At 41.1% G+C, this 16,794-nt stretch overlaps 1 protein-coding gene across 1 annotated transcript in view; it reads left to right on the top strand.

The window, feature by feature from the left end:
- Positions 1–16,794, top strand: part of FAT3 (FAT atypical cadherin 3) — a gene marked incomplete at its 3' end in the record, with an annotated part of 543,245 nt that overhangs the window by 480,525 nt on the left and 45,926 nt on the right. Inside the window, exon 14 of the mRNA XM_080689108.1 lies at positions 16,275–16,664. Within this exon, the coding sequence (XP_080545234.1) occupies positions 16,275–16,664 (390 nt within the window). The remainder of the gene's footprint in view (positions 1–16,274; positions 16,665–16,794) is intronic.

Below are 16,794 nucleotides of genomic sequence, written 5' to 3'. Positions count from 1 at the left end.
GAAATTACTCAGTCACGAAAAGTAAAAAATTGGATGTTCTTCCTAATATGCAGAAGCTAAGGAGTAAAAAGGTCATAGAGGGAACTCTAGACAAGGAAGGAAAACCATAGATAAGCAAATAAGTTGATGTAACTGAGGAAGATGGGGGGGGGGAGAGGAAAATTCCCTAATGTACATGATGTACATTCATAAGCATATCAAATTCAATTAGTAAGAATAACAGTTTTGTAAGACATAGGTACATTTAAATGTGAGCGATGAATTTTCAACAGGAGCAGCTCAAGAAATGTTATTAGCATTTTAGTTGGATCTTCAGGGTTAGGTCTTGAATTTGGATATAGAGAGAATGAAAAGATGAATGAGAGAGAGAAAGAGACAGGAGAAAGAAGGAGGAGAGGAGAAGAAAGAAGTAGAAGAGGAGAATATGATTGTATTAGTTGAGATATGCTTGGCTAGGCTGAGGTACTTTTAAGTCTTAGTAACTTAGCATATAAACAATTTAATCTTTGCCCATGGAAAGGTTTGGTTAAAGGAAATCTATCCAATGATTTAGGAATCTGGCTCCTCTGTCCTGTCAACATCAACTTCTTGACCTTTAAGCCTCCAAGGTTATCAAAGTGGGTAGAGAGATCTGGGTAAATGCAACATCCCAGCTCTCAGCTACCTTATCCTGATAAAGACCCACATCATCAGAACTGATTGCCCAAGTGTGGTGGTGCATGTTTGTAATTCTAGTACTTGGGAGGCTGAGACTGAGAAATCACAAATTTGAGGCTGGTCTCCACAATGTAGTGATACTCTCAGCACCTAGAAAGACTTGGTTTCAAAACAAAAGGAAAAAAGGTCTGGGTGTGTAACTTGGATGCAGAATGCCCCTGGGTTCAATCCCTAGTAGCCCTCCCACACACACACACACACAATTATAAAAGTGGTTGCCTAGCTTGACCCAACTGCACAAGAAACTGGGAAACAATGGGGAGATCTTGGGAGATTTGAAGGTACGCATTGCCTCTGCCAAGGTGATAAGAACAAGGAAAGGAAACTGGTAGTGGGTTCCAAAGAGCAGGAGAAGGTGACTTTGCTCATATGGGCAGGGAGGGTACTACTCAGCAACAGGAGATTAAAGACAAGGGAGGGGCAGAAAGGAAGGACCTGAAACTATTCAAAGCAATAAATAAATAGGCAATGCTCAGACAAACACAACAGGAGCACACATCTGCCCTCAGTCATCTCCACATGGTCAGGGCCATGTAAGTCCAGCCGGGCAGCAGCTGTGCTGGGGTCCCTGAGGGTGTGCAGGGAGTTTGTTCCAGAGGTTGGTGAGAGGAAACGTAAGAGGAAGAGGATGGGACCCTAGGAAAAGAAATGGCTCCTCCAGTGAGGGCCCTGCAGCTGCCAGGTTACATGAATGTGGTGGGCCCAGACTGAAAAGTGAATTGCATTAACAGAAAATACGAAAAATTCTGAGGGTTTCAAAATGATGCCTTTCCTCTAAAGTTAGTACTTAGATCTTCCTATTAACAGAGAACAGGCAACAGACCAAGACCACTTCTTTCTTAACAAAACTTTTTCATTCCGATCCGTGTGAACACTTCTATTGTCCTCAGAGCCCCCATTCTTGGATGGCATTCAGTATAACAATGTGAGCTTGCTGTCTACATTAGGAATTCATGCATCAAGTATTTTCTAAGGGTGGTGGCATCATGGCCTTTGTGCCAGGATTTCATGGTGCAGGCAGAAGCTGAAGTGAATGTGTATATCTTTTTTTAAATTATCTTTTATTGGTCCATTGTAATTAAATATCATAGTGAGGTTCAGAGTGATTGAAAAACATGCACACAAGCTGGGCGTGGTGGCGCATACTTGTAATCCCAGTATTTGGGAGGCTGAGACCAGAGGATTGTGGTTCATGGACAGCCTCAGCTACTTAGGTTCTTTGTGATTCAGTGAGACTCTGTTTCAAAATAAAGAATAAAAAATAGTGTAGCTCAGAGGTCAAATGCCTCTGGGTTCCATCCCCAGACCAGCAGAAAAAGAAAACAAAATGCACACAGGACTTGGGGTGTTTCCCTCTGACTCCCACCCTACTCCCTCCTCTTCCTCATATATATTGTTGAAATTGTAATTGATAACTTCATATATGGATATAGCATTTTTTGAACTATTATACTCATAAAGTTTCTCTCTTTATGCTTCCACGATTCAACTAGTATCCCACCTCATTGACCTGAAGTCCCTTTTTTTCTGAAGTGTAGAACATGTTGGAGGATGTACAGGGCTGGCCCAGGGTGTTGACACACCATCTCCTCTTATAGCTTAGGTCTTCATGAAGGAGGTAGAAAGTACTTATCTGAAAGGATTGTGCACAAGTAGCCACCAAGTGTTGCTAAGAGATCTCTCCATCAAATCACCTTAAATGAAGCTACCCTGATATTTCCCTGCCTCTTTCCACGCATCTGTCTGTCACTTTTTGAGAGCCATAGAGAAAAAATAGTTGAGTTGAGATGAGTTCGCAGGAAAGTGGAGGACAAGATTCTGAAACTCTGGTGGAAAAGTACACCTAGTGCTTGAGTGCCCAGGTCCTGCAGTTTCCCGCATCTTCCTGGAGCACAGTGTAGGGGAGTGCTATTTGCACCAACCTGTAAGAATCAGAGATGCTCTCTCATCCATACTAGGGGCTCTGGACATTACACTTCCAATGGGATGACCTAAGCAACATTCAAGCTCCCTGGGAGAGTGTTTGATTTTAAAACTTCCATCATCACCCATCTAATTTCATGAAGAAAAATAAATATATGTTCAGCATTTACTCTCCAAAAGTCCAAATTATTGAGGACTTTGCTAAATACAGTACATCTGCACTGGACCTACAAGCAAATAAATAAATAAATAAATAAATAAATAAATAAATAAATAAATAAATGGAACACCTTTTATTTATTATCTACCTGACAGAAGAGGTAGATATTGGAGCATCCACTACCCTTAGCTCTTGGATATGGGGAACAGGGAAGCAGGGCAACCTGTTCAGAATCAGAATCAGGAAGAAACCAGCTCTATCCATCTGTGCCGCATCAGAGGCAGGTAAATATCCTGCTACTTCATCCTCTTAGGGTTTCTTTAGTTCACAGTTTTCTCCAAGCTCATATCCCAGCTGAGACAGCACCACAGCCTCCCCCGAATGCTGTGGATCAGGCCAAATGCATGTCCACAGATGCCTTTATGGGACACATCTGCTAGTAATCAGATTTATAACAGGCCAATGGATGTGGGGAAAAGCCCTGGATGATTAGTGCCTCATAACCTTGAGCAAGTCTTGGGCCTCCCTCTGCCTCAGTTTCCCCTTCCACAATGTGAGAATGACAGCATCTTGCTTTGACAGCCTAGGTGGGTCAGTGTGAGACTTGCCTGGGCATGGATGGGAATGCTCCTTGAACTGTTAAAGACTACATTTCCCTCCCTGGAGTTAGATTTTTCTGTTTTGTCCCCTGCAGCACTTCACAATTATCTGGGCATGGGTCTGCTTGCATGGCTCTTCTCTACTAATCTCAAACTCTCCCCAAGCAAGATGAGTGCTTAATAAGAACTTTAAATGATGATGGCCATAATGTGGCTATTAACATCTACTTTTGTAGTTTCTATTCCATGTCAGGCACTGTGCCAAGCACTTTAGACACATTATTTTCACTTCTCATTACAAGTCTGCAAGCTAACCTGGTTTTTGTTTTATTTAATATATGAATATGTTCTGAGGGGTTAAGTAAGTTGCCCTGAACAATAGTGGCAGGGCTTCAGACATTATAAAGGGGCCTCAGGAGGTTGATCTACAGATATACATACAGTTGATAGTGATACTGTAGTCCAAGGCAGTGGTCTGCAAAAGTAGCCCCGATCCAGGCTTAGTGGCACACACCTCTAATCCCAGCCCTTGGGAGGCTGAAACAGGAGGATCACAGGTTCACAGCCAGCCTCAGCAACTTCTCAAAGTCCTCCATGACTTAATGAAATGCTGTTTCAATATAAAAGATAAAATAGAGCTGGGGATATAGCTCAGAGGTAGAATGCCCCTGGATTCAATCCTCAGTTCCACTAAAAATAAATAAATAAATAAAAAATGGTCCCTGCCTGAATCAATGGTAGTGGCTCTCAGAAGGTGATGAGCATCAGAATTACCTGGAGTACTCACTGAAGGTGATATCTGGGCCTATCACTCAAAGTTGGACTCAGTAGGTCTGGTGAGGGACCTGGTGATTTGCATTTTAGACTAGTTACCAGGTGATGCTGCTGTTCTTCCCAACACCACACTTTAAGAACCACTTGCTGCTGGGCATGGTGGCACATGCTTGTAACCCCATGCTTGGGAGGCGGAGACAGGAGGATCATGCTGGTTTGAAGCCAGCCTTGCCGGCTTAAGAGACCCTGTTTCCAAATTAAAAATATATAAAATAGGTCTGAGAGTGTAGCCTGAAGGTGGAAGGATTTCCAGGAACCCTAGTACCACCAAAAAAAAAAAAAAAAAAAAAAAAAAAGAACCACTTGCTTAGGGATTCCTACTTTTTTTGTGTCACCAACATTTTAACAGGTGACACCTATCAATCATCCCTCAGAATAAGGTTTTACAAATTATGGCACAAAATATAAAAAGTTAAAAAAAATAAACTTAAGTTTTTGTTGTTGTTTTGGTATTGAAGATTGAACCTATGAGTGCTCTACCTCTGAGCTGTACCCCTAGCCCTTTTTTAAAATTTATTAATTTTGAAACAGGGTTTTGCTAAGTTGGGAACAGTCTCTCTATGTTGCTAAGACTGGACTCAAACCTGTGATCATTCTATCTAAGCCTCCCAAGTACTGGGATAACAGATATATACCACTGTTCCCAGCCACCTACATGGATAATTGATGTGGGCACAAATCCAGTTAGAGGTTAATGAAAAGAAATATGTCAGTTGTTCCCCTCTGTCATGACTGCCTCTAAACTGACCCCCAGTGATTCCCACCTCTGGGTGCTTACACCCCTGCCTTGCTGAACTTACTGACTTGTTTCTGATGCATAGAATATGGCAGAAGTGATGATATCACCTTGAAGGCGAGGCTATAAAAAAAAACTGGTATTTGCCATGGGCATGCTTTTATATTTATATCAGTCTGTTGGGCTCCCATAATAAAATACCCCACAATGGGTAGGTTCAACAACAAAAGCATGTTTTCTCACAGTTCTGGGCCCTGGAATTCTAAGTCAGGATTCCAGCATCATTTAGGTTTTGATAAGCATTCTCTTCTCAAATTGCAAATAAATGCCTTCTTGCTATGGCCTTACTTTACCATTCCAAGGTACAAATGAGTGGGGAAAGGAATCTGTCTTTTCCTCTTCTTATATGGACCCCATCTCATCACATTAGAATTCCATCCTTTTGACCTCATTCAACTTTAGGTACCTCTTAGAACCCTTATGACCAAACAGTGTCACTGAACGTTAGAATTTCAACATGGGAACTTCAAGAGGACACAACTCAGTCTCTATCACTCTTTATTACTCCCTGGAGTACTCAGCTCAGGGAAAGATGGATGCAGTGTTATGAGGAAGCCCTATGAGAAGCCCTCATGGTGAGGGATGGATGGATATCAACAACTAGACAGGTGAGCTTGAAAGTGGAACCCCATCTTCCATAACTCAAATCATCAGATGAAGCCATTGCCCTGTCTCTTAGATTGCCTGCAACTTCATAAGAAATCTTATGAAGCTAGAGACAGCCAGATAAGCCACACCTGGATTCCTGGCCTATAGAAACCATGCAGTGATAATATTCGTTGTTTTATTCTACTAATGTCAAGGGAAATTTGTTGCAGAGCAACAAATGCAAGTCCATGAACATCCTGTATACTGTCTACATATCCTTAGTCATGATCCCTCCATAGACTCCTTTCTGAGGAACACAGACTCTCAGGCAAATCAGTGGCATTCAAAACAGGGTCCAGCCACAGGACAGAGCATGTCAGCCACATACCTTGAAAGCTTAACTGCTTTGATATGGGCTGGATGGAGCTGGGCATGGTGTGTTCCCTGTAGACAGCTCCTTGCCTCTGCTCTGTTGGAATCAAAGACTCTTCCTGGGGCACTACATCCACCACTCAGCACATCTTTGGATGTCACTATTGAAAAGCCCCTGAGACAAAAGCTGGTCAAAGTTTTTCTTTATCTGAGAATTCAGTTAAGGCACAGGGACAAAGAGGCTTATCCAGGATGACTCAGTGGCAGAATGGAATCTAAAAGGAGGATGTCATCACTTAAGGACAAAGCTTTATTCGATAGCCCTGTAATTTTTGGTGTAAATATGTTTCAAGAGAGACTTAGTTCTGATTCCATCTTGTCTTGAGTATCATACACTCTATGTTTTTTCCTAATGCTTAGAAGTTGTTAACTCTAAGCTGCATAGGTCAGCAATTTAATGTGTCTTTTTTTCTTGTCTCTCCCAAAGCTCTGTTACTCTCTGAAGTGCTAAATCTTTTAAGGTAGCTGGGGGCCTATTAAAATGTCAGTAAAAGTTAACTAATCTTCCCTGAAGACAGAAAGACATGAGTCATTCTCTGAGGATGCTGTGGTTAAAGCCCTTTGTCTGTTGAGGATATCAAAACGTAGAATCTAATGTTTGAAGTCTTTCTCCAGAGAGCTCGAAAAACTTACACATGTAATCTTACTATGGAAAGAAGAGATCTTGGTACTCCCTGCAGATGTAGAAAGTGAGGTTCAAAAAGTTTGTGGCTCCTCCAAGAAGTCATTTAAATGGATAGTGGGTAGTGGATAGCAAAGCTGTCTGGGGTCCCATTAAGGAGTCCCATTAATCCCTCCCTGAATTCCTCACCTTCTGCCAATATTCAGACCCCTCCTGCAGTGTACGCTGCTAGATGGCAGGACCATGACACCCTGCCAGTTCTGTGTCATGTTGGCCTGTCACTTTGAGAACTGACATCATACAGTGACTTTGGGATGAGCCCTGATTAAATATTCCAGTTCTCTCTTCCATTACTTGTCTGACTTTAAATAAGTTCCTGAATTTCACTCAACTTCTTCTTCCTTTCAGGATGCTGGATATCAGCCCTGGCTGTGCATCACAATCCCTGGGGAGCTTTTATAACTAAACAAACAAACAGGCAATGGCTCCATCTCTAAATCAGATTCAGGAAGTTTGAGAGAGGGCTGAATGCTCCCCTCCACCCAGCTCCTCATTGACTATAATGGCCTGATCAATTTAGGAGTCTTTGCACTTGACACATATATTATTGTTACTATTTTAAAACTATTTTTTCTCAAGCAAGAGTCATAACACAATAGTTTTGTCAAAGTGTATGTGTGTGTATATATGTGTGTGTGTGTGTGTGTGTGTGTGTGTGTGTGTGTGTGTGTGTTACTAGGGATTGAATCCAGGGGTATTCTACTTCCTAGCTACATCCCCAGCCCTATTTTATTTTTTATTTTGAAACAGGGTCTCTCTAAATTGCTGAAGGTCTCACTAAGTTGCTAAGACTCTCTGCAAACCTACAGTCTTCCTGTCTCAGCCTCCCACTGGGATTACAAGTGTGCCCACACCTTGATAAACACACTAGTTTTAAATTAAACATTAATTCCCCTTGTCTGGGCACAGTGGCTCATGTCTGTAATCTCAGTACTTGGAAGACTGATTCTGGAGGATCCAGGTTTTAGAGCAGCACATTGTAACTTAGTGAGGCCTTGTTTCAAAATAAAATAATAAAATAGGACTGGGGTGTGGTATAGATCAGAGGTAGGAATGCCCCTGGGTTCAGTCCGTAGTACCACACAAGAAGAGGGGGGGAGGGGGAGGGGGGAGAGGGAGAGGGAGAGGGAGAGGGAGAGGGAGAGGGAGAGAGAGAGGGAGAGGGAGCACACGCAGAGAGAAACATGAACTGCAGGGAAGCATTGGCAAAAAAAATCCTGATTTCCCAGTGGTTCTTCCTTGGGAGCACCCTCCTTCTCATGCCACCTTACTTGTAGAAGCAGCAGGTTAGTGACAGGCCTCTGATGTGCTTAATTGCATCCGCCCTGATACCACTTATAGCAACACAGGGATGGGCTTAAGAGATGGGCATTGTGGCTGGGGGGAGTCCTACCCACTCCTTGGAATTTTGTGCAGAAACTCTAAGAACCCCCAGCTCTGCCATCCTGCCTCTCCAGGGCATGCTGAGGCTCAGCGGAGTGTGCTTATCAGCCTGCCACAGGATATAGACTGTCACTTCACCTTGTGAGGCCTCCCTGACAGGCACGATTATGTTGTCCATCATCTGCTGGCGAGCTCTTTTAATAACTTTTCACATATTACAAAACACTTCCCACTCACACATGCTCCCTTTCCAACTTTTTCCTTCAAGCTTCTTTCTTCTCTCTGCAAATTTATCCATTAACTTAGTTCCAGTTTCTAGTTTACTCTAGCTATAATTGATTATAATTGCTCTGGTAACTTGCAGTTTGCTCTGAAAATAGACAGCTTCAACTCCTACCATTCTAAGTTTAAGACTCAGCAGTGTTAAACCCTGTAACCTTCTGTGAGTATACTTTGTAGTTTCATACCTTTACATGTGTTCCCATTGCCCCAGATGCCCTTTTTGTCGTATGGGGGAGTTAACCCAGGAGCAATTGTAACTCTGAGCTACATCCCCAGCCCTATTTTATTTTTTATTTTGTAGTAGGGTCTCTTCATAAATTGATAAAAGTCTCCTTGAAATAATTATTGGGGCTGGCTTGAACCTGTGATCTTCCTGTATCCATCTTCCAAGTTTTAGGGTTATAGGCCACCACACCCAGTTCAAAAATCACTCTTTATAGATTGTCTCCTGAGAAAGGGGAGCCACTGGAGGGTAGAGACATTAGGAGATACCCTTCTGTATTTATTGAATGAATAGTTGAGTGACACAATGGCCACACTGGATGAACTATGGCCTACACAGAGGACCTTTGGAGTATGACCTTTGGAGTATCACTAGGTAGTTGTCCATCACAGAAATTACAGGCACTAATATAAATGTAGTTCTGAGTACTTAGTGGATGAATTAATTTATTACACTGAACTATCTCCAGCTCAGCATAGTACAAAGCTATAGATAGTTGGAAATTTTTTTTAGCATAAGTTAACTTTTAAGGTATCACAGAAGGCAGTCACACCCAGCAAAGGAGCTGGCTTCATGGGTGTGTAACCTGTGCTGTGGAAAGGACCTCTTGCTCAGACTGCCTTGTTCTTGGTTTAATGCTCTGCTTGCAACCTTGTTCATATATATGCTCATAGCCACAAGCTATGCTCACAAAACATATATATTTTAATAAGAGGCTTACACTTTAATTTTGCATGGGAGCCCACTATGTCATCAGTCCTAGCAGGAGAGCTACTTCAAATCTAGCTGGCAAGTCCTCAGCAAATTTTTGGTCCAGTGATTAGGATCTCCCTGACTCTGTAACTGCCTTCTGTCTTTTTCTTTGTTTTGTTTTGGTTTGGTTTTGGACTGTTCAAAAGGCCAAGTAGCTACTAACTCTAGGAGCTGGTATTCTTCTCTGGGGGAATGTGCCAGCTTTAATCATAACTCAATGAGAAACTTTTAAATGGTACTTTATACAGAAGTAATTAGAGTCTATTTAAAAGAACAGTAATTGTTAACTTAAAAAGTATTGCTAATTCCATGGAACTCCTCATAGCAATGTTCTGTTTTAGTTCATATTAAAAAAAAAAAAAGAACCATGAGTCTGGGCTGTTTGACTGTAATGGGACTATATTTGCCTTCCACAAAAGATGAGAGAAGAATTTTAGACTACCCACTTTCTTTAAATGCTTAATTTAAGTGTAAAAAATATATTCCTTGAAATAATTTTATAATGAAAGCCTTGACAAAAGTTATTTTCTAAGTAATGTCAGTCTCTTTCTGAGGATGTACTAAAATAAAAAATGGAAATACCCAGCAAAAGACCTATACAAAATGTGTCTTTTTTCTATAATTATGTCAAATGGTATGCATGTTGAGAATTGAATTGGTTTGGAAAATAACTTGAAAACTTGACTACTCTCCAAAGTGATATTAAAGAATTATTTTATTTTATTTTATTTTGGTGGTACTAGGGATGGAACCCAGGGGCCTTCTACATCCTGGCTACACTCCCAGACCTATATTATATTTTATTTGGAAACAGGGTCTCTCAAGCCAGCTGAGGCTGGCTTTGAACCTGTGCGATCCTCCTGTCTCAGCCTCCCAAGCGCAGGGATTATAAGCGTGCACCACCATGCCCGGCAAGAATTATTTTTCATAAATGTGATTTTTGTAATAGTTCATTTACTTATTAAAAACATATTCTATGCCCACTGTATAAGATAAACAAAAAGGAAACAACCTTTTTCCCATAGTTGTCACTTTGATTGAAATCTGTTCTTTCTTTTTACAAAAATTGGCTCATAAACTAGGTATTATTTTGTAATCTGCTTCCTTCACTAACTTTCAAGCATATTTCCATGCCATCATATATATTCTTCTACATTATTTGACACTGTACACAGTAGTCTATACACAGGAGACGAATGTGCCCAAAATTATTCAATTCAGCTTCACTGTAGAAAATCATATAATTACTATTTTTCCACAATGCACATTTATATTTAACAACAGTATTTTATATATCCTCAAATACTTTAGGTAGATTTTAAAATATTAAATATTTAATTTAATTGCACTTTTGATCTTTCGAAAATTCTTTTAACAAGTACATTCACCCTGAGCATATGTGTACAATATGTGCATCACTCCACATGTTGTATCAGCATGATCGTATACATGCTTTGATCCCTTGGCTGTTTTTTTTTTTTTTTTTCTGGAAGTCAACATTTATGTTTCTTTTTGTACCAGGCTCTGTGCTCAATCCTGGAACACAAAAATGAATTAAACATAGACATTATTTAATTGATTCATTAACCCATGAATGGGCTAATCCACGATGAGAACAGAGTCCTCACCTGTTCCCACCTGTTAATGCCCCACAATGGGAACTTAACATCAACATAAGTTTGGGGGGAAAGAGTCAAACCACAGCGGTGACTGTTTTGAACAGCTGGGGAAGGCCTCCATACAGAGATTTAGGAACTTTGCTATGATGAGTTTGGCCAAAAAGGGATGTACCTATGGCTGTTTGCAGTTAGGAATCTCTTGCAACAATCCAGGTGAGAAGGAACAGGAGTTTCAACTGGCTGAGGGTCAAAATAATCTTGATGTATTTATAATGTTGGTGACTCCTGCTGTTTGGTTTTTGTGCTGATTCTAACACCCTTAACAATCTCAAATATAAAATCTGAGTTATTCTGACAGTGATTCAGACCCTTGGAGATGATCCGAGCACTGGAGGTTACTTCTCAATGAAGCATAAGCTTTATTTGACCGTAAGCTACATGAGTGCATTCTGAAAAATTAACCAAAAAACATGAGTATGCTCGGTTGAATTTTCTTCCCATCCAAAAGATTCCAGTATTTTACCATGATCCAGATTAATGCATATTTCTCTTTTGTTGACACTCTTCCACTCAGGCTCTGGTCCACAACTTAATGAACATTTGCGTGGGGGGGGGGAAGAAATCTAGTAGAAACAGATAAAGCTAGCTTTATTTGTTGAACTTGAAAATGAATTATAATGCTAAAAGATAACCTCGATATCAGTGCACCTGGGATCTGCCATTCTGACAAGGAGATCCATTGAAGTAAAGAGACTTTCTCAGGTACGTTTATATGGTTTGGTCAGATCGTGACCTAAGGACAAGGTCTCTTGTCTTTCAGAACTGGACCATGCTGCCTTCTTTTAAAACAGTTAAAACCTTGACTTTTATGTATAGTCAGTCTCACGTCCAAAAATCTGTTTTTCCTTTTAGCCAAATTGAGAGGAATAAAGACTCCATTTAGAAACCTCCTTCCAACGGGAAAAGGAAAAGTCTTGATGTTTTTGGCCACCCATTCCAGGAACTCACAGCCTTTCACACTGGAACTCTCTACCCTTAGCACTATTTTATTATTTTTAATTTGCAATACAGTTTCACTAGGTTGATGAGAGTCTTACTACTTGCTGAGGCTGTCCTCAAATCTGCGATCCTCCTCCTCTCAGCCTCCCAAGCACTGAGATTGCAAGAGTGTGCCACCATCCCCAGCTCCTACTGGAAATTTCTCCATGCCATTTCTCACCTCCGGTGACACTCCATGGAGCACCACTCTGTGTTACTTCATTTGAGCAAACAAGGATTTTAATCGTTTTCTTTTTACTTGATTTTAATCCTCTGAAGGGCTGCCTGCCTCATTTGCCACGGTTAGCATGCAAAAACTTCACTTGCAATGAAAGTCAACTTTCTCTTGGTAACCAGGCATTTCAACATTTTAAGAAGCTAAGCAGCTCCATCCTCATTAAATTAGGCTCCGATTGGAAAAAAAAAGAATTACATACTTAAAGAACACAGACACAAAATGATGGATTAATGTTATACCTTAATATAACACATTGTGACATGTAGTAGGAGCATTAGACCAATTAGCAAGCGAGTCCTCTGCTCTGCTCGGGTTCATCTTTTCTGCTGGGTAAGTAGCAATAGGGTGGCTATTTGAAGGATGACAGTTGTCAAAGCCCTTTGGATGAAAAGTTCCATTTTAGTGATATGACCTGCATCTCTTGAACAAAGATAGCACCCCATCGCCTAATAACATGCCAAAAGCTCATCAGAGGTGCGAGCACCGAATTGACACTTAGGCTTCTCACTTTATTTCTAAAAATTATTGAAATTCACTGCAATTTTGTCTAACTTGGAGTTCTACTGTGTTCCAAAAATATATCCTGCCTTTTTCTTGAGAACTAGCAAATTGTAAATGATCTCATTTAGCAGAATTTCTTATTTGCTCCTCCGCACCCCCCACTATTCCAGTCTTGTTTCCATATCAGTCTGATTGGTAACAGAAATGGGGGGTAACAATAAATCTCCCGGGTCCTCCTGGTGTGAATGCTCAGGATACTGTCAGAAGCAAAATGTTTGGAGAGGTGGAGGCAGTGTGGGTCAGCAACTTGGAGGGGTTGGGGGCGTGATGACTTTCTGCTAGCGCAAAGAAGAAAATCCCTGCCGTTGAGTTTAAATTAACAGAATCTGCCTGGAGGGGAGCTGTGGTCTTTGTGGCTGATTAATGTCAGCCTTGTAGATGCAGTACTCAACAACAGGGCTCCAGGGCTGAGCAGGGAGCTTGGAGGACAGGGCATCTCCTGCTTAGAGGATCAGAGCCCAGGCAAGTGCCTCTAAATAGGGCTGGAGGGTCAAGCTGCAGACCGGGGACACAGGTGATATTTTAATTAGATTTGAACTATCTGTCCCAAATGAAGAAAACACAGGCAGCCATTAAAATGCACCTTCCTTCTAGGCTTTGCTGCTGCAGAGAATGGTGGAGTGCAAATCCATTCCCCTACTTATAACTCAACACTGTTTCAAAACAGTGAGTCAGAAATTACTTTTCTCCCTAACTGATCTGTGGGCCAGAAGAAATAAAACATCCAGGTGTAGGACCCCTAAGGAGACTGAGCAAGGATTGTAGGAAAAAAAAATGGGTCTTTTCTTGTTGTCCTTCACATTTGCCTAAAAAGGCTGGTGGCACCTGGCAAATTCATCCCCTGGTTTATTCAACCCCATCAGAGAAATGGGTTCTGTACTTTACAGCACATTCTCAGATGAAAGACCCTGCAGGCATTTCCTTCTAACTCTTCTTGTTGGCAGAAGGAATATACCATAAGCTGGGGATGGGATTCAAATCCATAGGGAACATCTGTGATTTAAAAACCTGTGTGATGTATTTATGTCAATCGCTGCTGTTTCCATAAATGTACCTCCATGACTGTGAGAGGTACCCTGAGAACATCAAATCAGCAGGGAAAGCTTCTTGGGTGCATAACCTATTCTGACACCTAGGGGGGACTATTATTTGCCAGGTGCAAGTTTGATCACCTCTGCAACCGTCTTTGTATTCATCCCAGGAATTTATGTTGAAGAATTTAATCTTGTAGCCACTGGAGAAAACAGCCAGAAAGTATCACTAAGACCTCTCTCTTATGGAGCTCATTTCAAGGGATAGCAAAAGAAGAGGAAAACCCTCTTGTTTTCAATCCCAGCACAAATAAAATCAGAGGCTGATGTTTATATATCACACCATGGTTGTTTGGAAAGAAAAATCAAAGTAAATGATGAAACTTTGAGGAAAAATGGAATCTCTGGAATAGAACCAAGAAAAAGCTCTCTGTGTCGACCTTTTGGTTATAGCCACATAATGTGATTTATGTCATCCCCTTCAGATATGTGATTTTATTAGTTTGCTGGGAATTTAGGCTTAAGGGAAATTGTACACTGGGGAAGTAAAATGTTTAACCTTTATTACTGCCAAATGCTCGCCCTTTTGGTGAGATGTTGTCATCGGAAAAAATAAAATAAAATAAAATACAGCTAGGCCCTCCCCTCTAAGAGCTTATATTCTAGGGTCCCATGATTCATAAAAGCCATTTTCAGATGTTATCATTGCTAAAGACCCCTGACTGATGAATGTCTTCATTAAGAGCATTTAGTATCAGTATGGTGCTTCCACCCCACCCCCAACAAAATTGTTATATTTTCCTTCTCATAATTCATAATGGCTAAAGCAAATTTAAAGTTTATAAGTGATTTTGAAGTTCTGAGATCTAATGGAAACAGGTAACTCAATTTTCAATCATTTATTAATTTGTTGGTCATTGATGCATATTTCATAGTTGATATCCTTTAGCTTTTTAATGCATAAAAACACAATCAACCTTTAAGATAAAATGGTATTTTGATAACTAGGTATATGTCTTAAAATTGTTGGACTAGAGAACTCCTTTAGCCTTTATCTGTGCCCTTCCTTGATAGAGTTATACAGCCTCACTGGCTCTTTGCATTTTTTTTTCCTACATACTCCCTCATAACCTCATCTGTTCTCATGGCCTTGTGTGTTTTCTGTGTATCAATGACCCTCAAATGTATAGCTCCAACTGATGCCTCTCTATCTTACTCCAGCTCCTTCTACATAACTTCCTGGCTTAACATCTCTATTGGATAGCAAATGCCTATCTCAAACTTAATCACAGTGTGGCTTCTAGCCTTTCCTCCAAAACTTAGTCTTCCTGCAGCCCTCTCCATCTCAGCTGGTGATAACCTCATCTTTCCAGCTGTTCAGGCCAAAAGCAAAGACTTATCCTGGAAGCCTCTCTTCCCTTAGCATCCCTTATTCTTCCAGCTCCACAATTAGAAGCATGCTTTTCTCACCATGCCTATTTCAGAATCCATACCAGACCTCCTCACTTCTCACCACCTCTGTGCACAGAAGAGCTCTGGAGCATGACCCCTCTTACCAGCCCCAGTATTACTGCCTTTGTTCAAGCCACCTTTACATATGCTCATCATGTCTTGCAGGAGGTTGCTGACTGGTTTCCCTGGCTCCTCTCTGGGTGCCCTTTAGTCTGTTCACAGCCAGCCGCTGGAGAAATCCTGTTAATAGCTAAGCCACATCCCATGACTCTCCTCTCAAAGCCTTCCAGTGGCTTCTGCCCCATCACCATTACTGCACCAGAGTGTAATAAATTTCTCAAGAAATATTGGACTATCCTTTTGTCCTTGAATCTCAAGTACCTACAGTTGTACCTGGTCAATTCTAAATAAATATTTGTTAAATTATAAATTTATTAATTAATTTCTCTTTCTTTTAGTATCTTAGAGATTTCTTAAAGATTGTTATATATTAAGAATGTTAAGGACAACCAAACTGGGTGTGATGGTAGAAAGCCTATAATCCCAATACTTGGGAGGCTGAGACAAGAAGATTACAAGTTTGATAACAGCCTCAGCAATTTAGCAAGGCCCTCAGAAACTTAGTGAAACCCTATTTTAAAATAAAAAATAAAATGGCTGACAGTGTATCTGGGAAATATAATGCCCCTGGGTTTAATTCCCCAGTACCACACATACACACAAAAAAAATTAAACTACCAATAAGTTCTGGTGTGCATTGCCAATATGAATAATTGGCAGTTTCTTTAGCTTTTAACTTAGGTATATCAAACTGAAGTTTTCATATTTGTAGGAACACAGCTGTTTCTGTAGCAAGTACTTTTCTTTGTGTGGTCCTGCAAAAGTCAGCGAAGCCAAAATATTTCAGTGCAAATCATGTGGCCACATTCTTGTCTGCTCATGTTCTTGTGTCATATCCCACAGGCATCAACAGGAATGTCATGTACTCCCTGGCAGACTCAGCCAATGGCTTCTTCTCCATTGACAGTTCATCCGGCATCATCATCTTGGAGCAGCCACTGGACCGAGAACAGCAGTCTTCCTACAACATCAGTGTGAGGGCCACCGACCAAAGTCCTGGCCAGTCCCTGTCCTCTCTCGCCATCGTCACCATTACTGTTCTGGACATTAATGACAACCCCCCTGTGTTTGAGAGGAGGGACTACCTGGTGACAGTGCCTGAGGACACCTCCCCTGGCACCCAAGTCCTCACTGTCTTTGCCACTAGCAAAGATATTGGCACAAATGCTGAGATTACTTATCTCATCCGGTCTGGGAACGAAGAGGGGAAATTTAGGATTAACCCAAAGACAGGTGAGTAAATATCAACCTGCTTAAACTTTTCATAACTCAAGCAACCCTTCTTTTTCTTTGTCCTACCTCCCTTACGAAGGAAGCAAGTGTTCTGACAGTAGGGCCCCCAACACTGCTTCTAAGAGTGGAC

Source organism: Muscardinus avellanarius (assembly GCF_963383645.1).
Source record: "Muscardinus avellanarius genome assembly, chromosome: 1".
Taxonomy (NCBI): Eukaryota; Metazoa; Chordata; class Mammalia; order Rodentia; family Gliridae; genus Muscardinus; species Muscardinus avellanarius.
The sequence above is the reverse complement of the archived record's forward strand: the minus strand, read 5'-3'. Positions and strand labels throughout refer to the sequence as shown.